At 39.6% G+C, this 22549-nt stretch overlaps 1 protein-coding gene across 2 annotated transcripts; it reads right to left on the bottom strand.

Moving 5' to 3' along the window:
- Positions 1-12664: 12664 nt before the first annotated feature.
- LOC105721497 (histone H2B type 1-M) lies at positions 12665-22146 on the bottom strand. 2 transcript variants are annotated; one of them, XR_010337554.1, is made up of 4 exons: positions 21714-22146; positions 20726-20808; positions 16793-18258; positions 12665-13112 (listed from the first exon to the last, which is right to left on the bottom strand). XR_010337554.1 is itself a non-coding variant. In XM_064363071.1 (2 exons), exon 1 carries the CDS (start codon positions 22101-22103, stop codon positions 21723-21725), a length of 381 nt encoding a protein of 126 aa, XP_064219141.1. In that variant the 5' UTR covers positions 22104-22146; the 3' UTR covers positions 18243-18258; positions 21714-21722. The 2 variants fall into 2 exon arrangements, 1 of the variants encoding a protein (XP_064219141.1); XM_064363071.1 differs by lacking the exons at positions 12665-13112; positions 20726-20808 and having other exon boundaries at positions 18243-18258.
- Between the last annotated feature and the right edge of the window lie 403 nt (positions 22147-22549).

Genomic DNA, 22549 nt, shown 5'->3' with positions numbered 1-22549 from the left:
TTTGCAGAAGCTTCTGAAAGAAGCACTATACAGATAAAGGAGCAACCAGTATCAGCCTTTCCAAAAATATATCTAGCTAGCATCAAACGGCAGTATTAAACTCATATATATTATTAACTGGATAAAAAGCCAAAACTCATCGGTACGCTGTATTCAGACCCATCTCACATGCAACGATACACAAAGACTCAAAACAAAGGGACAGAGGAAGATTTACCAACCAAACAGAGAGCAAACATAAACAAACAAATAAAAAGCAGGAGTTGCAATTCTCACCTCTGATCAAATAGACTTTAAAGCAACAAAGATCAAAAGAGGCAAAGAAGGACATTACATAATGGTAAAAGGATCAATGCAACAACAAGAGCTAACGATCCTATATATACACGCACTCAATACAGGAGCACCCAGATACATAAGACAAGTTCTTAATGACTTATAAAGAGACTTAGCCTCCCACACAATAATAATGGGAGACTGTAACATCATATTGTCAATATTAGACTGATCAATGAGATAGAAAATTAACAAGGATATCCAGGACTTGAACTCAGTCCCGGAACAAGTAAACTTAATAAACATTTATAGAACTCTCCACTTCAAATACACAAAACATACATTCTTATCAGTACCATATCACACCTATTCCAAAAGTGACTATATAATTGGAAGTAAATCACTCCTCAATAATTGCATAGCATTTCATAGGTTTAAATGAAATATTGGTTGGCTGCTTGTTATTTTCTTCCCTTATTCCTTCCTGTCTCCATTGTTAAGCACAATTATTGGCATAAAAGAGGTTTTCAATTCCCATTTTTAGACTGCATTCTAGCCTGGGCAATAAAGCAATACTCCCGTTCTCTCTCCCTCTTTCTCTTCCTTTTTCTTCCTCTTGTTCATTCTTTTTTTCTTTCTTTCTTTCTTCCTTATTTTTTCTTCAAAAAAAAAAAAAAGGTATCTGGCCAGGATGCAAGATTTCTGAATGCCTGTATCTTGTCCTACCGTTGCCTTACCTTTCCTTCCTTTCCCTTTCCTCCATCCAACCTCCAACCTACCCTCATCCTCCCTAGCCCCCGTACAAAACAAAATGCCCAAGGAATACACACACAGGGCCCAAAGCCAGGTAAATGTCCCGTTTTACCAAAAAAGAAAACACAGAGAGAGAGAGAGAAAATGTCACTGGAGCTTTATTGTGAAGCAAATTGGAATTGGAAGAGTGAACACTTATGGAGCCTGGGATGGTGAAACTTTTTTTCCCTTTTTTGTTTTCTTCTTTGAGACAGACAGAGCCTCGCTCTGTGGCCAGGCTGGAATTCAGTGGTGTGATCTCAGCTCACTGCAACCTCCTCCCGGGTTTAAGTGAGTCTCCTGCCTCAGCCTCCTGAGTAGCTGGGACTACAGGTGTGTGCCACCACACCCAGCTAATTTTTGTATTTTTAGTACAGACGGGGTTTCACCATGTTGGCCAAGATGGTCTCGATCTCTTTACTTCATGATCTGACTACTTCGGCCTCCCAAAGGGTAAACCTTTCTTATAGAAAAATCTCTGTGTTGGCTTACACCTGTAATCCTAGCACTTTGGGAGTTTAAAAAGCAACCTCTGACTCCCACGTTGAAGTGATTCTCCTGCCTCAGCCTCTCGAGTAGCTGGGATTACAGGCATGAGCCACCACGCCTGGCAGGGTTTTATTAATCTTTTAAAGTTAACTTGATTGTTATTGATTATAAGATCTTTTAAAAAATCCTATGAATTAAATCTGTTCATTTTCATGGAAATTATGTAGAGATGGATTAGTAAATTTAAAAAATCTTATTAGTTGCCTTTATTGATAAGATAAATTGCATGTAATTCTTTTTTAAATAATTAAATTAAGGCACAGATAAAGCATCAGTAATTAAAATTTTCGGCCAGGCGTGGTGGCTCATGCCTGTAATCCCAGCACTTTGGAAGGCAGAGAGACAGGTGGAGCACCTGAGGTCAGGAGTTCGACACTAGCCTGGCCAATGTGGTGAAACCCTGTCTCTACTAAAAAATCCAAAAATTAGCTGGACATGGTGGCACACGCCCATAGTCCCAGCTACTCAGGAGACTGAGGCAAGAGAATCACTTGAACCCTGGTAGCAGAGCTTGGCGGTGAGCCGAGATTGCACCACTGCACTCCAGCCTGGGTGACAGAGCGAGACTCTGTCTCTATTAAAAAAATAAATAAATTGTGCGCATTAAGGTAGGTTTTGGTTGTTTAAGAAATGAAGCAAAATGAATGACAGCCCTACAGAAATGTAAGACCTAATAGGGCAGGAATTTTTGCTTGTTTTGTCCATTGATGTATATCTAGCACTTAGCAGAGTGCCTGGCACATAGTACCTTCACATAAACAAGTAAAAGATGGCAGAATATTCCACATTAAAATATGCCATTTGGCATAAGTATTATTTTGAGCTAAAGGGACTTAAAAACAGCAGATACAAGAGGGGTGCTCTGATCTCCTGTTTTCCTTCTTAAAAGCAGGAGATAGAACCTCCCCATAGAAGATGTCTTCCCTATACCAGAAGTAAAGGAACATTCTCATTTCCAGAAATGGAGAGTCAAAGCCAAGAAAAACCTGTTTTAATAAACCTTATTAAACAAACCCTTACATTTTTAATTATTTTTCCAGCATTGACTGCCTTGGGCCAAATCCCTTTGTCTTGTCATGTTTTCATTATTTACTACTTTGTCCAATTCAGTACGTAAGTTTAATCACTTCTCTGGGTTTTTATTCTCTTTCAGTTATATACCTAAAGTAACAGAGGATGGATTTTTTATGTAATTAACACTGTGTTACCTCATCTTTCTAATTGACTAGAATCTTTCTAATATCTATTGCTATTAGTTTTTCAGCCCCCAAAGTTAGATGATAAGCACTTATTAATCTTTTGAGGGGCCCAACTCAGGCGTTTATCAGGAACCCAGTCTTGACATAATAGCATCAATTCTTTCATGACGGCAGAGCTCTCATGACTTAATCATCTCTTAAAGATCTCACCTCTCAATACTCTTGCACTGGGGATTAAGATTCCAGCACATGAACTTTTCAGACATATTTATAACATAGCAGCCTGTGTTTAGCATTGTTAGAGGTCAAAAAAGGGGAACCCATGAATCTTATTTAAATCATATATGATGGTGGGTGGTTTTTGCAGTAAGACATTTTCGGAACAAAAGAAGGTGGGAGAATTTCTTTAACCATTGCTGTTTTCTGATTACAGACCTCAGATAAAGGTCGATAAGCCATTGAACACTGCCTGTATTGGTAAAATTAAAATGAAAAACAGTAATGTCAATATTATCAGTTGCAATCAATGAGATATTATTTAAGTTTCACTAGGTCTGATGTTTAACCAAAATAAAAATGTAAAAGATTAGATACATTTGACTTTATTTTAATATAATCAGAAATAGTACTGACATATATTACTCAAAGCTGTATATATTGGATACCATAAAAATTCCCTGTGTAGTCTCACTTTCTGAATCCCAATTGCTCGAAACCTTTCTGAGGTAGTAATCATTTGATGATGAGCTGAAGGGTATTACCTGGACCACAGGATCATTAGTTTAAAAACAAAATTGGCAGCAGGGCGCAGTGGCTCACGCCTGTAATCCCAGCACTTTGGGAGGCCGAGGCGGGTGGATCACGAGGTCAAGAGATCGAGACCATCCTGGTCATCATGGTGAAACCCTGTCTCTACTAAAAATACAAAAAAAAAAAATTAGCTGGGCATGGTGGCGTGTGCCTGTAATCCCAGCTACTCAGGAGGCTGAGGCAGGAGAATTCCCTGAACCCAGGAGGCGGAGGCTGCAGTGAGCCGAGATCGCGCCATTGCACTCCAGCCTGGGTAACAAGAGTGAAACTCCGTCTCAAAAAATAAAAATAAAAAATAAATAAAAAATAAAAATAAAAAATTGGCTAATGTGCTTACAAATAAGTAATTTCCCTGATAGACATTTTACCCATAAAAATACTCTTTAGCTCCAAGAACAGTGATTTTCTTTTTCAGGTTTACATACAATAAAACTCCAAAATAATGCAAGTTATTAAATTAAATGGAATGCATTCCAAGGTATTTTGCTATATGCTTGTGATCTCATGGATGGTTTATCAGTTTTCTTTTGTCTTTCTAAAAAAAAAAAAAAAAAAAAGGGCACGTGTCAGTTTTTGAACATGAACAATATTTTATCTTTTTATAATATTTTTTTAATTGAAGCAAAGAATGTATGTAATAACATGCCTTAGAGACTGCTCCTGTTATTTGGGCCTAAAAACAAATCATATGTGGATTTTAAAAGATAATAATAATAAAAATAATAATAAAAGAAGATGAGGGACAAATATCCCTGAAAAATAAATGTTTACCAAGACAGTGCAAGTTTAGCAATATTATTATCAGACAAAATGTTAAAGTAAAGGTGTTCATAGGAATAGAGAGGGACACTGTAAGGACTTTTATGTGCAATGTGGAAAACCAGATATTCTGGAAAACTCTGCTGAAGCCAAACACCTAAGAACTAGAGCAACTACAACCAACAAACTCTTACTCAGTTAACCAATCAGCAACAAGGGGCTGGCGGGCGTGGTGGCTTATGCCTGTAATCCCAGAACTTTGGGAAATCAAGGCGGGTGAATCACTTGATGTCAAGAGTTTCAGATCGGCTTGGCCAACATGGTGAAACCCCATCCCTACTAAAAATACAAAAATTAGCCAGAGTGGTGATGTGCGCCTGTAATCTGAGCTACTCAGGAGGCTGAGGTAGGAGAATCACTTGAACCTGGGAAGTGGAGGTTGCAATGAGTCGAGATCATGCTATTGCAGTCCAGCCTGGGTGAGAGTAAGACTCTGTTTCAAACACACAGACATACACACACACACACACACACACCCCCAAAGAAAACAAAAGCAAAAACAAACAGAAAAATGAGGAATTCCCAGAAGCCCATCCAGAACAATGAAATTTAGAAGCTGAAACTAGAATGACAGCACATCTTTGATTCTCTGGAAGCAAATACCATTATCAGGATTCTGAGCTCTGGGAATTAATGTCTCCCCCTTGGGAAACAGAATTCTATGTTCTTAAACAAAAGCGAAGACACAGCATGTGGGAAGTAGAAAAATTAGCTCCTTTTTAAAGTTTTCTTTCTTGTTAAAGAGTAAGTGTGCTAATAACTTTTTAAGCCCTATCCTATGTAGCTGTTTAGCATGCCATGCTTACAGGCATGTAGTACATTCTACAGCCTTGTACTTTAACCAAGATATCTGTGCTGGACACGCTCTCAGGCATGTCCCAGTTTTCCACTGTTTTTACCTGTTTAGAAAAGTTTTAAGTTGTTAACCAATCAGGTTTTAGTTTAGATTGTGAGGTCTGGCTCCAGCGAATGGAGATCACACACAGCAGTAAGGAGAACCCCAAATGCATAAGTAATAAATTTGTGTATTCCCTTTGTTGTTTGACTCTGTTCTTTGTTCTTCCTTCCTGCAGTCCAGGAAGTAAAAATTGCGTTGCTGAAAGATCATTTGTCTCAGTGCTAATTTTTCTTTGCAGCATTGAGCATCCTTTTCCAATACAGCGTAAAGCCAGGAAGCTTTGAAAAAGGGTAGCATGGAGAAAAAAAGGAAAAAAAAAGAAAAAAACTAATAAACATCCCTGGGAAAAAAGACCTTGTTTATCTCCACAGGAATTTTGACTCTGAGGAGGTAGATGAAGAAAATTTGCCCCGAAGATTTAACCCTAAATATAAATGAAGTCTGGATTTCCAACGAAGGCGACCTGAAATTAAATTGACCAGGCTTATAGTGCCCCCTTGTGCCTGATGAAGGCAAAGACAAACCCCTTCAGGAGGAAACATCACGAATCCAAGTTCTCTACATCTACACACATTATCTATGTACAAAGCAATTATTTACTGAATACCAACTTTATGCTAAACACTGTCAGGAACTTTGAATGTTTAAGTATAAGGTCATAATAAATGTCACAAAATTAAAAAAAAATAGACACTATGGAGAGTTAGGTTTATAAGCAAACAAGAGCCTTCTATGTCCTTCTAGATCCCTAGGCAAAGGATTTCAGATATTGAAATTATTACAGACTATAAAAATCACTATTTACTAAAAGTTTAATGAAATAAAAAATAGAGTAATAAAACAATCAAGTTGCAAGGGACAATCAAAACCAGGCACATTCGAACAAAATAGAACAAAATAGAACTCTGCTAGACTCCATAATGATAAAATAAAAATCCAAAAATAAGATGTAACATTCAAAACCTTATATGCACTTGACTACAGAACCACTATTATGTCAATAAGTAACTGACAGAATTAGGAGAAGTTCAAATGTACAATTGTAGGGTAAACTTTCAATATTCTATGTGAGTGTCAAACACATATAACAAGCAAAGAAAAATGTTAACGGTTGTCTAGGATTTGAAGAAGAAAATAAGCAAATTTGATCTTTCTATGATTTCTTTCATTTGACACAAAAAGCATTCATTCTTTTTTTCAAAACACACATTGGACAATTTCAAAAAAAAAAATTAACCCTGGTTTCAGAAAAAGTCAAAATAGATACTAAAGGATAAATTTCATATACACTATGCTCTTTTATCATAACATAATTAAAAAGCAATATATAATTTCTCATACCTTAATAAGCATCAGAAACAAAAGTTTCATTCCTTTTTTAAGATAGTAAAAATAAGACAATCTCCTCATATGTTAGGAAACTATTAATCACATTCTTAAATACCACAGATTATACTGGAAATCATAAGGAAAAATATATAATATTATGAAATAAACTTGAATGATAACACATACGAAAATTTTAGGATGTACCTGAAGTGGTAATAAAAGAAAAAAATATATAATACTAAATGCATACATTAAGAAACAAAAAGGCCAGGCATGGTGGCTCACGTCTGTAATCCAAGCACTTTGGAGGCCAAGAAGGGCGGATCACCTGAGGTCGGGAGTTCAAGACCAGCCTGACCAACATGGTGAAACCCTGTTTTTAAAAAGAAAAAAAGAAACAAAAAATAAGATATATAAACTAGATATTCAACAAGAGAAGCTTAAAAGGAACAGAAGAGTAAATAAAAAGAAAGTAGAAAGTAGAGAAATTTTAAAAGAACAAAAATTAATTAAATGAACAAAGCGGAGATGACTTGTAGCCTAAAGCTCTGTGTTCTTTGAAAAAACAATTCAGAAAGACAGCACATATGTGTACAGCAAGAAGTTACAGAAATTAAGAAACATAACTACAAAAATGGAGATATAAAGAATGACAAGAGAATGCTATGTTTAACTTTTTTTTTTTTTTGCTATGTGTAACTTAAAAAAAAAATAACCGCAGTGGAAAATAATTTTTTTTTTTTTTTTAGACGTAGTCTAGCTCTGTCCCCGAGGCTGGAGTGCAGTGGCCCCATGTCAGCTCACTGCAACCTCTGCCTCCTGGGTTCAAGTGAGTCTCCTGCCTCAGCCTCCTCAGTAGCTTAGACTACAGGCACCTACCACCACACCAAGCGAATTTTTATATTTTCAGTAGAGATGGAGTTTCACATATTGGGCAGGGTGCTCTCGAACTCCTGACCTCAAGTGATCCACCCACCTTGGCCTCCCAGAGTGCTGGGCATACAAGTGTGAGCTACCGTACCCGGCCAGAAAATAATTTTTGAGAAAAAAAGAAAATTAAGTAATAGACAAGCTGAGTAAACAAATTACGATTAAGAAAATAAGGTAGGCAGTTAAAAAAAAATTCCTATGTCTTTCCACCCAAATGCTGCCAAACCCAGTCAGAGTTTTCAACTTTTAATGAATTTTAAGGAATGGATGATCTCTAATTTTTTTACTTTATTTTTTTCTGAGATGCCGTGACTATGCAGTGACTATATACAGGCATGATGGCAGCCTCCTACAGTCTCCAACTCCTGGGTTCAAGTGGTCGTTCTGCTTTACCTCCTGAGTAGCTGGGACTAAAGGGACATGCCACCTCGATTGGCATGATACCTATTTTACAGAGTCTGTTACAATAGAAAAATAGCTCTACTACTCACATTTTTCTTTGAAATTGTATAATATTATTAGCAAAACTAGAGAATACAAATTTTAAAAAGGAAGAAAGGGAGAAAGAAAGAAAAAAAGGAAAATTATAGTTTTGTGCCACTAATGAACATTCATGTTTTTAGGAAAAAAATCTCCTATTAGCAAAATGCAAACCAGGAGAAATTACAGAGACAATATTGTTAAAATAAATAGTATATGATACAGGGTTTATTCTAAGAATAGAAGGAAGTTTAGCATTATAAATCTGTCAGGTTAAGAGATTAATAAAGGAAGGCCCGGCACAGTGGCTCCTGCCTGTATTCCCAGCACTTTAGGAGGCCGATGCAGGTGGATCACTTGAGATTAGGAGTTTAAGGCCAGACTGGCCAATAGCAAAACCCCGGCTCTAATAAAAACACAAAAATTAGCCAGGCATGGTTGTGCGCACCTGTAGTGACAGCTATTTGGGAAGCTGAGACAGAAGAGTCGATTGAACCTGGAAGGTGCAGGTTGTGCTGAGCTGAGATCGGGGCACTGCACTCCAGTCTGGATGACAGAATAAGACTCCATCTGAAAAAAAAAACCAGAGAGATTAATAAAGAAAAACTACATGATCATCTCCAAAGATACCGAGAAAACACTTAACAAAATATAAAACTCTTTCATTATAAACATTTAACAGACTAGAATGAGAAGAGAACTTCATGAAGAAGTAGCTACAGTGAGTATATCACTTAATGGTGCAGTTTTGGAAGGATTCCCATAGAGTCAAAAGCCAGACAAGTGTGGTGTGGAACTACTCATATTCAATATGGCATCACAGGGTTTGGCCAATACCATTAGATAGGGACAGGTAGTCAGAAGGACAAGGATTCACTAAAAAAAGATCATTATCTTTGAAAATAACAAAATGGTTAAGGTGAAAGTCCACAGGATTCTATAAACAATTAGATCAGATAAGAACTGGAATTAGTGGGCATCGGCTGGGTACAGTGGCTCAAGCCTATAATCCCAGCACTTTTAGAGGATGCACAGTTCACGAGGTCAGGAGATCGAGACCATACTGGCTAACACAGTGAAACCCTGTCTCTACTAAAAAATACAAAAAAAATTAGCTGGCCATGGTGGCACGTGCTTGTAGTCCCAGCTACTTGGGAGGCTGAGGCAGGAGAATCACTTGAACTGGGAAGGCGGAGGTTGCAGTGAGCTGAGATCGCGCCACTGCACTCCAGCCTGGGTGATAGAGCGAATCTCTGTCTCAAAAAAAAAAAAAAACTAATTGGAATTAGTGGGCATAAGAACACCATACAGAAATTAATGGCCTTTCTATACACTAGCAACTACCTATCTGAAATCAAGATATTATAGAAAAGCCAGATATCACAACAGTACAACAGAATCTAAATCCAAGAGTAGATATCCCAGATGCATAGGATAAAAATTATGAAATATCATTGAAGTACATAAAACAAGAGCCACTTTAAAAAGAGGCAGGTATATAGTGTACTATATTTATGTTTTGTGATTATTCAATATACTAAAATGTTCATATATTCTAAAATATCCTAAAACGATAGTTTTCTAAACTATTGAAAAATTCAATGCCAAGCAAACCCTAATGAATATTTTGTAGAGCACTGTAAAATTCATATTAATGAATGAAAATTGTCAAGATGATTCTCAAAAAAGAAAAAGGAAAAGAAAGAACAGAGAGTGATGGACCTTGACTTAGTACTATATATGAAGACATACAAACCTACACTGATTAAAACAATGTGGCATTTGTTTCAGATTATAAACGGAAGGTGAGTAGAATAGTGAGGTATTTCTGCAGTTTTTTGGGAGCCTCTTTGCTGACATACTCTAACTGCCTAGAGATAGCTCTTCACTGGATGCTTTAAGTCTGAGTCTCAGCTTCTGTATCCTTGGGAATGAGGGGGTTGGAGAGGGTGAATAATGTTAGAATATTTATCTGATCCTAAACTCAACTCACAGTTTGCTATAGGAATTTGGTTGACTCAAGTTGGTGTTTTCATTGTGGAGAATGGAGACTTCATCTGCATACATGGTGTTGGGGTGCTGAAGCAAGATGAAGAGAGAAGCGTCCCTGAAGACCAGAGAGGTGTTAGTTGAGTGGGTGCATACTGTGATACGGGGATAGTATTATAAAAAAAGAGACAGATATATACTGTACTATATGTGCTGTACTATTATTGGCAGAGGGAAAAATGGAAATCTCATTGATCATTTGAAATGCAAGGTTTTGTTTTTACATGTTGTTAAATTTACTCCTTACAGTTGCCAAAAGATATTTTTAGTGTAAAGGGACCCTGTAGCTAACCTGCCTAGGTCAGAAAGCTCTCTGCCATGTATTAGATGTAGGACATTACACAAGTTATTATTATTATTTTATTTTTTTCCAGCTACATGGGGTCTGCATGGACAAGTTATTTTAAACTTCACTTGGTATATACTCATGGATAAAAGCGGGATAACAGGATATGCACAGTGGCTCACGCCGATAATCCCAGCACTTTGAAAGGCCGAGGCAGGTAGATCACGAGGTCAGTTCGAGACCAGCCTGACCATCAGAAACCCCCTCTCTACTAAAAATACAAAAATAGTCGGGTGTGCTGGCGTCCGCCTGTAATCCCAGCTACTCAGGGGGCTGAGGCAGAAGTATCACTTGAACCTTGGAGGCAGAGGTTGCGGTGAGCCGAGATCCCGCCACTGCACTCCAGCCTGGGCAGCAGAGCTAGATTCCATCTCAAAAAAAAAAAAAAAAAAAAAAAAGGTGGGTAACAGTGCACAGGTATGTATGTCTTAAGGCTGACATTAGTATCTGGAAATCACTTAGAAACGTGTGTGTAAAAAAAAGAAAAAAAACTCGTAAGAGTTGTCAGCTACGTGCACCAACGGCTGCAGTCTTTCTTGCACCTTAGGTGCTTCTGCCTCCGTAGGAACTTTTATTAAAATAGTCATAGGAAGATTAATATATAACGTCTTTTTGACTTAAATGTTCTTTTTTTTCCTTCTGACTTTAGAAGAAATTAAAATATTTTCATAAGCCTTTAAAAGTACTGTGGGCCCCAGGCACTGTGTCTGATGTTTAATGGAGGACGGCCCTGCGTGTACCCGAAGATGATTTAAAAATATATATACATATATTCAATTAGGACATAATTATTCGCACACATTCATATACACACATACCCTGATCCTCACACGAAGAGTCCTACAGGCGTGAGAACAGTAAGGGAGGTGCAAGAAAGGTCTCCTTGGAATTGGGAAGCGTTATTTTCAGCACTAAAGAAGAGGGGAAGTGGCAGCTCCCGGAGAAGAAAGCAGGAGGATGCTGAGAGACTGAAGTTGAAATTTTCTTCCTGCTTCCTCACTCTTCCCGTTGGTTTGAGCCGCCTGAAAAACCCTTGTGAGAGGGAAAGAGATCAAGGGAGGACTGCTGTCCGGCTTCTCAGTCTTTAAAATTTTCGGTCCTCAGTATTTTTGGTTTGTTTTGAGCCGGAGTCTCGCTCTGTTGCCCAGGCTGCAGTGCAGTGGGGCGATCTCGGCTCAAACGGCCGCCTCCCGGGTTCAAGCGATTCTCCTGCCTCAGCCTCCCGAGCAGTTGGGATTACAGGCGCGCGCCACCACGCCCGGCTAGTTTTTGGTATTTTTAGTAGAGACGGGGTTTCATTGTGTTAGGTAGGATGGTCTCGATTTCCTGACCTCGTGATTTGCTCGCCTCAGCCTCCCAAAGTGCTGGGATTACATGCGCGAGCCACTGCGCCCGGGCAGTCCTCTGTTTTCACACTGTAAAGGACTCAGCAGATTGTTCCAAGTCTCCAATGTCCAGCGGTCTGGTGGCTCCAGAAGAGAGCGGCCGGGTCGACTGGGACTGGGAACCACCAGTCGGCGGCCCAGAAGCAACCTTCCGGACGCGCCCGCCGCACTGACGTAAAAACTACGGGACGCCCTATGAGGGAGCCGGATGGGCGTAACGTGTGACTCTGTCGTCAGGGCACGGAGGGGCGTGGCCGGACGAGCCTACGCGGGGGCTGGCGTTTGGGGCGAGGGTGGACGAGATGACCTTAGAGGGAACCGGCGTGGAGCAGCACTACCCGTCCTAAGACTCCTTTTCGTGCCCGCGTAGCCGCACCGGGAGTAGGATGGCCGCTGCCATTTTCCAGGACCTCTCATCTTCGGTTTGAAATTCTGTGCGATCTTCCGGCTTTGTGCGGCCGTTTAGTATAAGCATTTTAGGGCAATTTCATGTCCTTTAAAATAAAGTTCTCCAAATGTGGTCTCCGGACCTGCAACATCAGCATGACCTGGATAATTTAGAAGTATAAATTATCAGGTCCTACTTCAGATCTAATACATCAGAAAAGTTTTGTGATTGCTTCAAAACATTGTTTACCTTAATAATTCAGATGCTAGAGAAGAGCTTTCAAATGGCAGCTTAGCATAAACTAACCTGTTTTTAACTTCATTACCAAAACCAAATTAGTGTTGAGTCCTTACCCACTCAGACCTTTATGCCGGAAAGTAAAGTGAAAATAGGTGGGTAGGTAGGTTGGTAGGTAAGTAGATGTCTATAAAGGGGAGGTCTTAGAAGAAAGATTGGGATCAACAATGAATGCAGAATTACAATTCGCAGATTTTATTAATTAGAACTTTTTTTTTTTTTACAAACTTACTGCCATCTTCTCATTCAGACTTTTCCTATCAAAGGTAGTCCTTGATAACTAATGAAGTCCCAGTAAACTAGGTTTGTAACTGAAGTAAATTCTATTTTTATTTTTATCAACTCAAAAAATAACATGAAGAAGTGAAAACACCTTGTTTAGTTTCTTCTCCTCGGTAATTGTTTGATGAACCAGTGTGTAGCAAACAAGGATGAGTTGGATTTGTGTAGAATATAGACACAGTCAATCATTTTCAGGTAGACAAGACTTCATAAGTTCTATTGATAGATTAGTATTGTCAGTCATTTTAAGTATTAATTTCTCTTCTGCCTTCATGTCTCTCCCCTGATTGAAGAAATAAGGAGGGTTTAGTTATCAGGTGCCATTTTGCCATCACCAGTATTTTCTATACAAAGAGGATTCTTTTTACATGTGCTTGTATAATGAACTATTGGGAATCTCTGCTTCAATTCTAGCTACACTTGAGTAGTATTAACATCTAATAAGTCATGCTTAGTCCAGAAATATTACTGACTAATGTGATCTTTGTTTCAAATTCTCCAACTATCCTTCTTGGGTGGGATTCAAATGTTCAAAAGCTCAAATTCTCTCCCTTTTATTTTTGACCTGAAAAGATTTGAACACTCTGATTTTTATTTTAACTTGGTGAAAAGGAAAATATGATAACTGTTAAATAGTGCTAAGTGCTTACTAAAGGTCCATCACTGTTTTAAGAGCTTTACATGAGCTATCTCAATCCTTAAAATAACTTTTAGAAGTGATCTACTATTATTACTCTTTGTATAGATGAGGAAAGTGAGACCCAGAAAATCTGAGTCACTCTTTCCGTTTTGTGACAACTCATTAGTGACCTCTCTTCCTGTGGTTATAGATATTTGTGCACTTTAATTACTTTAGAAATTATGTCATGCTGCAAATACTTTTTGAGAGTCTACCATGTTCCTGGAACAGCCTTAGGCATTAGGAAACCAGCAGCAAAAAAGGTAAACTCCCTGTTTTTATGGACCTTACAGTCTTCAGGATCAGAAGGGGAGGCCAACAATAAACAAATTTAAGTTAGTCAGTGCTAAATATAGTGAAGAGGAATGCAGACAGCAAGTTAAGAATGAGGATAGAAGGATGTCGTTTTATATTTGCTCGGCAGAGAAAACCTCTCAGATGTGGTGACATTTTCATCAATCTACTTAATCCAAAACCCATGAAGTGTAAGAAATATTTGAGTTATTATTTGACAGGTATTACCCACAACTGAGACACCAAGTATATGACAAGGTCTGTGTGCTCGTGGCCCCTTTTTGTTTTCTCTCTGCCTTTCTACCACATTCTGCTATAAGTTTCTGTTAGGTTTCCAAGCTCTTTTTCTCTTTTTTTGTAGCAGTCTGCTTCTTCCATTCCTTTTCTGAGTCCTTTTCAATTTCTCTCACCATTTTTCTCATGCTCTCCCCAGTCTCCTAAAAAGTAATTATAACTTGGCTGTAATATTTATAAAATATCGTTTGTATTTATAAATAATATTTTTAAATTTTAAAACAAAATAATATTTTATTTATTACTAAAAAATAGAGTATGTTTGCCTTGATGCAATGAATTTGGTAGTTCCTGTATGACCCAAGTTAATTGACTTTCTTGAATATTTCCAAAGTATGAGAAACACTTTTTTAGGCGTTAGTGAAAGAGAAAGGAAAATGAAACAATTAGCTGTAAGTCTCCTTAACTGATGGCTCCAGGAGATCAAGGGCCACCTTTTCTCTCTGTGTATCTGCAGTGCCCAAGCCAGTGCCTATGGAATGCGGCACACTTCATGAATTTCCTTACAAATCCTTCATGACCAATTTCTTCTATTTGATTTCTTTTCTTTATACCTCTCTCTGCTGAGTCTTAATCTGTTAATCTTATACATGGAACTTTTTTTTTTTTACTATTAATCATTAATCTTAAGTTTTATAAATTATTAACAACTTTAACTTCTTGTACAATTTAAATTTCATCAATTTGTTTTTTCCATTTTAAAAAATTTTTCATACTCTACAGTATTTTCTAGGATTTAAAATTTTTATTATAAGTACTAATTTTTCTGCTTTAATTTATTGTTTTGTTTTAAAAGGCCAAATCTGCTTGTTCAACATCCTAACAACAATCATGCACTAGAAAATTGCTTAACAGACTGCAGTTTAAGATTTCTCAGATGAATTAATACATTCAGTGCATATTTTTAGAAAAGTACCGGCTATGTGCTGGTCTAATATTTTATGTTTTATAATATATATTTTATATGTAATATTAGTGTCATATTTTATATACACTAATATTATATATACACTTTATCCTTTACAATATCAGGGAAAAGACCATCAGGATATTATGAGGGAATTTTATTGGGCTTTGTCTCTGTGGATAGTGGTCCATTGTAGTCTGAATTGTTGAAATTCTTAAAGGTTCTACCATTTATAAAGGTATTGGAGCCAGGTGATTGTATATTTGATTTCTATATAGTCTTTAAAGCACAAATGTTTTTTGCATTCAAGTATTTCAAACATTAAAAAAAAAAGATATAGTGGTTTTAAATTATGTTCAAAAAGTTTTTTATTTTTTCTGCCTTATCAAGTTTTTATTTTTACATACTTTTTATGTACTAAAAAGAAAAGCATAATTACCACAAATTATGAAGGACTAAAGCAGGACGAGAATAATAAATGAATCACTTAAGCCTGGAAAGCAGATACTCTCAATAATATTGTTATAACACAAGCTCCTTCAAGTATCATACCCTAGCCCATTGTAAAGATAATGTACTATGAGCGTAAGGTGGAGCATTCTCTGCAAAGCCAGATGACAAGTTTTTGTCTCTAGTGAGACATGCCTCTCAGTTATAACCTTCAGGATCAACATGCCTTAAGCAAGAGAAGGTGAGGGTTGGGGAACTCCAAGGACCATTCAGCATGGGAGGATTCCATTCAGAAGGGTGCCAGGTGATTCAGATTACTCTACCCAGGCTTTTTTAACAAAAACAATCCTCACCCTTTGTAGTCATCTTCCTTGGCCCTTCTTCTCACTTCCAGGGCCTTCTCATAAGCAACTTACTTACTTTTGTAAAATCAATCACCAGGAAACGGATTGATGGAACAAAACAAAAATGTTTAACAACTTTGACATAGGGGCTTAGCACCTCTATCTGATACCCTGGGGTCCAGGTTGGGGCAGGGCTGGATGGCCCTTCTCTAACTGATAGTGCATTTTTTTCCAGGTGCAAGACAGGGTAAAAGAGAAACCTGCCCCTTAACAGGACTGAGGCATACAGACCTTATGATGTTTAATGTCCAAATGTTGGATATGGGTGAACCTTGAATGAGATATGAGGAACAGAGGGATCAGGGCAGACTGTTGCTTTGTGTCTCAGGTCTTGGATCCCCATGGGAGGATGGTGGGTATGAAGTAGCTTAGCCCTGATGGCCCCTGCCACTTCTGGCATGCTTGTCACAGATATGTGGGTCCTAAATTCAAGTGCCTTCAGAAACTGAAGATGTAAACTACTCTTTGCAACATTAACTTCTATCATGATACAAAAAGAAAGAGAGAGAGAGAAAGAAAGAAAAAGAAAGAAGAAAGAAAGGAAAAGAAAGAAAAGAGAAAGAGAAAAAGAAAAGAAGAAGAGGCTGCGTACGTTGGCTCATGTCTGTAATCCCAGCAATAGGGTGGGAAGATCACCTGAGGTTAGGAGTTTGAGATTAGCCTGGCCAAGATGGTGAAACCCTGTCTCTACTAGAAATACAAAAATTAGCCAGGCATGGTGGCACATGCCTGTAGTCTCAAGTCTCAGCTACTTGGGGAGGCTGAGGCAAAAGAATGGCATGAACCCGGGAGGCGGAGGTTACAGTGAGCCAAAATCACACCATTGCACTCTAGCCTGGGTGACAGTGAAACGCCATTTCAAAAAAAAAAAAAAAACAGAAGTGTCTCCCTCTGCTGGCGCCAACCACCAGTCTATGTTGAGATGAAGTCCTTACCTTTCTGCCCCAAGGGGGTTCCTCTTTTGGGAATGTCTGTGGAGAAGATGGCAGCCCCCTGGCCTGTGAGTGTACTCCTGATAAGAACAGCGTTTCACCACACCCCAAGGCTTCTTTATGCCCCAGACACAGCAGAGGAAAAACGTTGAGATTTCTGTGATGCTGGATACAGTACATGGCTGCATGACCTGAAGGAAGGGAGGAATAAAGAGAAGGAGGAGGGCGTCCAGGAGTCCAATATCTGGTACAATGTGGAGCAGGCACCAGACAGGGCAGGGAAAGGCCTCAGATTCCACTGTCCTCGCAAAGACCAGATGCTTACACCTGGTTCAAGACATGGGCCACAGGAACTGAAATGGGTTTCCCACATACCAACCACTGGGAGGGCAACAGCGGGGAAGGGCACAAGCTAAAAGCAATGAGGTCCCTAAGGTAACAGGTAAGCCCTTGTTAGCCTGGGATACTGTCTCCTATTGCCAGCCTTTGGACTCAGTGGAGGAACCAGTTGAAAAGGAGGGTCAAAGGCATTGCAGTAAGTGAGCAACAAGACCACAAACTCCTCTGTGTTGCCTACATCCCACCAAGAGTGAACACAGAGTTATGACTGTACCCGACACATATCCCAGTCTGTGTGGTTCAGTCCTTCATCTTCCTCCCTAGCTTCTGATGGCAGCAGACTCCAGCCATTCCATTGCATATCATTCACAGCCAATCCAATCAGTGGCTGAAGAAAAGAAGTCATATATACTCTATGTCCACATATACTTTCCTGCCACAGGGCTTCACCAGCTGGCAGGGTTCCCCACAGCCGCCAGTTCCTTATCATCCCTTGTTATCAGTTGGAGTCAATTGGAGGGTGGGCAGGGATAGATGGTTTACAGAATGGGGATCCAAGTTGGGGAGACTCCACCAGACTCTAGGAGGAAAATGGCAACTTATTCCACTTTTTAAGAGCGGCAGTCTCCTTGAGGTCTCAGAAGATCTTTCAGGTCAACACAGGAAACATTTCCAAGCCTCAGCTGTAGGTGTTCACCTTTTCTCTCTGTGGTAGGGGAGATGTTCAAGCTGAGAACAATATGTTCCAGATGCAGGCCAAGTCTGTTCCCGCGAAGTTTGAAGCAAACTTGGCCTTGGGATTTCATGGATAGGATGAAATCATGGCAGGACAGGACCTGGCATGAGGCAATAGCAAGCAGAGCAAGGACACAACAGTGGCAGCTGTGTACAGACACAGGATGTCAGCTTCAAACATGCAACAGCGGGGAAATCTTGGGCATGGTTCTGATCCAAGCTACCTCCAACTTTTGCCTCCAGGACAGAGGCTGTGTACATATAGCAACGCAGAGAAAGATTGTAGGGAGTCTGAGACCAGGCACATCCAGAGAAGGTTGGAGTTTTTTGGTTTGGCTCCACTGAGGAAAATAGACATTTGGGTATTTCAGATTCCCGCTCCACAATAAGGCAACCTAAAAAAAAAAAAAAAATTCCAAAAACAAAAAACCCAAGGGGAGAGGATAAGACATCACTTTCTGTGGATTAGTTGGGGGGGTTTCTGATTTTTTGTTTGTTTTTTAATTGTTGATTTTTTTTTTTCATTTTCCCAGGGATGAAAACTTCAGAGGAAAATCAAATAAAAATCATCTTTCAATAGTCTTTCCTGGTATGAGCAGCATCTCTGTGGGCTGGGGAGTAAAGTATGTAGGGAGAGGGGAGTAAGGAGAGGCTAGAATCTTCCCCCGATCCTCAGTTTTAGATCCTTTGATTGCCTTCTCCCAGAAGATTGCAGAAGAGCATGGTTTGAACAGCAGGGAGAGAACATGGTGATGATAAACCCTGGAAGATCGAGGTACTGGTTCTCCTGAGGCCCAAGGGTACCACCAGAGCCTTCCATGGGATGCTGCTGGGCAATGGGCCTGCTGGGTCTCCTTGTGTGGAGGGGGAGCAGGAAGACGTCAGGTGTAGGGATGAGGGTGCAGCCTAGTGGCTACATATATATAATACATAATATATGGATTTTAAATATAAATATATAATATAGTTACAGATAATTATATATAATATATAATTATATAATATGTATCTATATATTATATATAGATTTAAAATACCTATATATTATATCTCTATATATGATATGTTAAAATCTATATATTATTTTTAATATATTTAAATAAATTATTAAATTTAAATATATTTAATATATTAATTATAACATATATATTAGATATATATATACTATATATATAAATATCCCCCTTTCTCTCCCCGCCTTAGAAGAAGCTAGGATGTAAAGAATCATGGAGATGAGGGGGAAGGGGATGTGGAGGCTCCTACCCAGGGGTACTTTGATAGCCCAAATAGTGTACATGTTGCTACTCAGCACAAAGGCCCATCCTAATAACTCCAGGCCTGTCCTTTTTTTGTCCCTTGTCCTGGGACTGAGCACCTCCATGGACTTTTGCCTACCCCATCCCTTTTCCTTGCCTCAAGCCCCAGGGCTAAAGGCCTTTTTTGTTTTGTTTTGTTTTGATGATGTAAAGGCAGACTTGCTTATAATGAATAATGTGCCAGATGCAGCGGCGCACACCAGTGGTCCCAGCTACATGGGAGTCTGAGGCAGGATTCCTTGAGCCGAGGAATTCCAAGGTACAGTGAGCTATGATCACATCACTGCATTCCAGCTTGGGTGATGCAGCAAGACACTGTCTCAAATAAATAAATAAACAAAGTTTAAAAAGTTCTTTTTTCAAATCTGTGTGGTCACTTTTGTATTTCCTTAAGACTCTCCTTTTTTCATAAAGACACTAAAGTTAGTCATTTCAAGTCTGTATCTTGTTAATCCTTTCTTTTTACTCCTTTTATTTCCATTGTCTGTTGCCTTTTTTTTTTCCAGAGGCAGGATCTCAAACTTTTGGTCTCAAGCGATCCTCCAGCCTTGGCCTCCAAAAGTGCTGGGATTACAGGCATGAGCCAGCACGCCCAGCTTCCATTGTCTGTTTCTTTTGTTTTCATTGGTCATACTTCTGGTTTAAAGGTGTTTGGTTAATTTTGATTGTGAAGCTGCTTGTGCATTTTTGGGGGGATATTTTAGTTGTGGCGATTTGTTGAGGTGTAAAATGAAGCTTGTTTTCCATAGGTGAATTGTATCTGTTTCTACCAGGTGCTCAGGGGCACAAAACCAGTCTGGAATGTGTCTAAATTAAATTATCAGCTTGTATGTTTGAATCCCTATGGTAGGAATACCAGGAACAAGTAAGCGTCAAGAATGGCTTATATTCCAAGCCTTAGTAGTGGAATCTATACTGCTTAAAACCCAGCTTCAGAGCTGACTTTGATTTGCATTCACCTGTGATGGGTTTGTGTGTTTATTTCCAGTTCATCCTCCTACCCCAAGGTGACAGATTTTGGTCTAGTGTCTCACATTCACCGAAAAAGATTTCTTTTCAGGCTCTACACCATGATCAGTTTCCATATAACACCCTACAAATGAAAGTTAAGGTTTGGGTAAAAGCCAGCTGTAGTGCTTGGGGTTTAACATGAGCCAAGTCCCTGAATTCTTTACTTTCTTAGACGCTCTTTGTTGTTTTTAAGAATTCGGAAAATATTATTCAGGCTTTTAGTTAACCGTCCAAGTACCAAGCTTGCCACACTATGGAAAACGTATCCCATAATCCATGATTTCATGTTTAGGAGGGCATGAGGTCATTAGAAATTCTAAATTCATTCCCCTTGTAGACAATGATCACCCACCACCACTCCATCTCAGCCACCACTTGACTCCAAACCTAGCCTCATCCATCTCATAATTTTGTCAGAAGTATTGTTCTTTTCCTTCTGGCCACTCCCTCCCCGTTCCCTCCTCTTTTCGGAGATCCTTTTTCTCCCACAATCATCCATTCCCAAAGCAGTGAAAACCTTTTGTCATCATCCTACCTTGTGCAGGAGAAGCTGCAGCCTTCCAGAAGGGGGTTTTCTTTCCCTGTCTACCTCCTTCAGTCCTCGGTACTCAGAGGCATCTAAAAAAGGGTAAATTGTACTGCAAAGGGGGCCGCAGTCCTGCAGTAACTTGCCTGTCTGCAGTCAGACACTTTAATGATTGACTATTTGGTTTCTCCCATTACCCAGAGGACTTTTAAGCTAATAGCTGCCAAAAGACTATAAATTAATGGCTTTCTGAAAAAGACGGTTTACCAAAAGAATTTTAAGGTGTCTCAGAAGCTACTTCCTTCCCTCCCCCGCCTCCTTCCCCCGCCCCCCCGCACCTCAGCCCCTTGGATACCCTTTCTCTCTCCGACTAGCCTAAGCTCAGACAGAAACTGCCCCAACTGCAAAGCAAGCAAACAAGAAATCTTTTTAATAGTTCCGTGTTCTTCCCAAGGGGGACTGATAAAAAAAATAAATAAAAATAAAAAGGAAAAAAAAATAGTTCCATGTTCAGCTCACATTGTCTTTAGCCTTTACTTGCAGTTATTACGTATCTGCATAGTAAAAATTTTACAAGAAAATGGGGGGCGGGGATGGTGGTGGAGAAAGCTCCAAATAGAAGGAAGTTGTCAGAGCGTGCTCTTTTGTGCTCAGGGCGGTCTGTCACCACACCAAGTCTCGGATCAACATCACGATCAACTTGGAAATCGCCACACGGAAACGAAAGGGCTGTACATTAACAATACTGTCAGTTTATGTTAGTGTTGTGTGATACTAATGACGTAATGATCTATTACATGTTCACAGTGAACACTCCATTTCTGGTAGCTATCGTTATTCCCCGTAATTTCGAAGTATTTCCTCTGCAGCGCCATTGGAAATATGGTGCTGAAAAATCGAGTAATTCCCCTTTTGAAATGAAAGCATTACAACTCATTTGTTGAAAACATGCGTGGCTCTTAAAAGAGCCTTTGGGGTTAGGTGGTAAGACGCTTACTTGGCAAAGTTACTTGGAGCTGGTGTACTTGGTGACGGCCTTGGTGCCCTCCGACACGGCGTGCTTGGCCAGCTCCCCGGGAAGCAGCAGGCGCACGGCCGTCTGGATCTCCCTGGAAGTGATGGTCGAGCGCTTGTTGTAATGCGCCAGGCGAGAAGCCTCGCCCGCGATGCGCTCGAAGATGTCGTTGACGAAGGAGTTCATGATGCCCATGGCCTTGGAGGAGATGCCGGTGTCGGGGTGCACCTGCTTCAGCACCTTGTACACGTACACGGAGTAGCTCTCCTTGCGGCTGCGCTTGCGCTTCTTGCCGTCCTTCTTCTGCGCCTTGGTCACCGCCTTCTTGGAGCCCTTCTTCGGGGCGGGAGCTGACTTGGTAGGTTCAGGCATTGTAGCATTAACTGCAACACTGTTGCAGACACCTGAGAAAATAGTCATTCCCACTGAGGCCCCGTTCATTTATAGATGCGGTATTCAAATGAGGTTAATCAGATTTCGTTTATGATTGGATTAATTTAAGTGTGTCGTCACAAATGCCAATGTAAACTACACTTAAAGGTCTACGTTTTCATTGGCTATTTCGTTACTTTACTTTTACCCAATCAGAAGGCCCATACTAGACTACCCGAGGCTACTATAAATAGACCTCTTCAGTCAAGACAGCTGTGTACTTCGCGTAGCGCAGTTATTTTGGAGAGCCGACTTTTTTTTTTTTGTTTTTTAATGTATCATTGTGGTGTCAGCGCTTACATTGGAACTACTCAGATTAGGAGAATTTACGTTGTCTCCCTCACTCCTGTAACAAATTATGGGAGTCGTTGCATACAGAAGACTTG

This window comes from Aotus nancymaae, unplaced genomic scaffold (genome assembly GCF_030222135.1).
Source record: "Aotus nancymaae isolate 86718 unplaced genomic scaffold, 86718_ANA_hifiasm-v0.15.2.pri h1tg000051l, whole genome shotgun sequence".
NCBI lineage: Eukaryota > Metazoa > Chordata > Mammalia > Primates > Aotidae > Aotus > Aotus nancymaae.
Note: the sequence above shows the minus strand (reverse complement) of the source record. Positions and strands in the feature narration are given on the sequence as shown.

Excerpts from the sequence above, each read along its gene's own strand:
- LOC105721497 (XM_064363071.1), bottom strand. The coding sequence starts at position 22,103 with ATGCCTGAACCTACCAAGTCAGCTCCCGCCCCGAAGAAGGGCTCCAAG.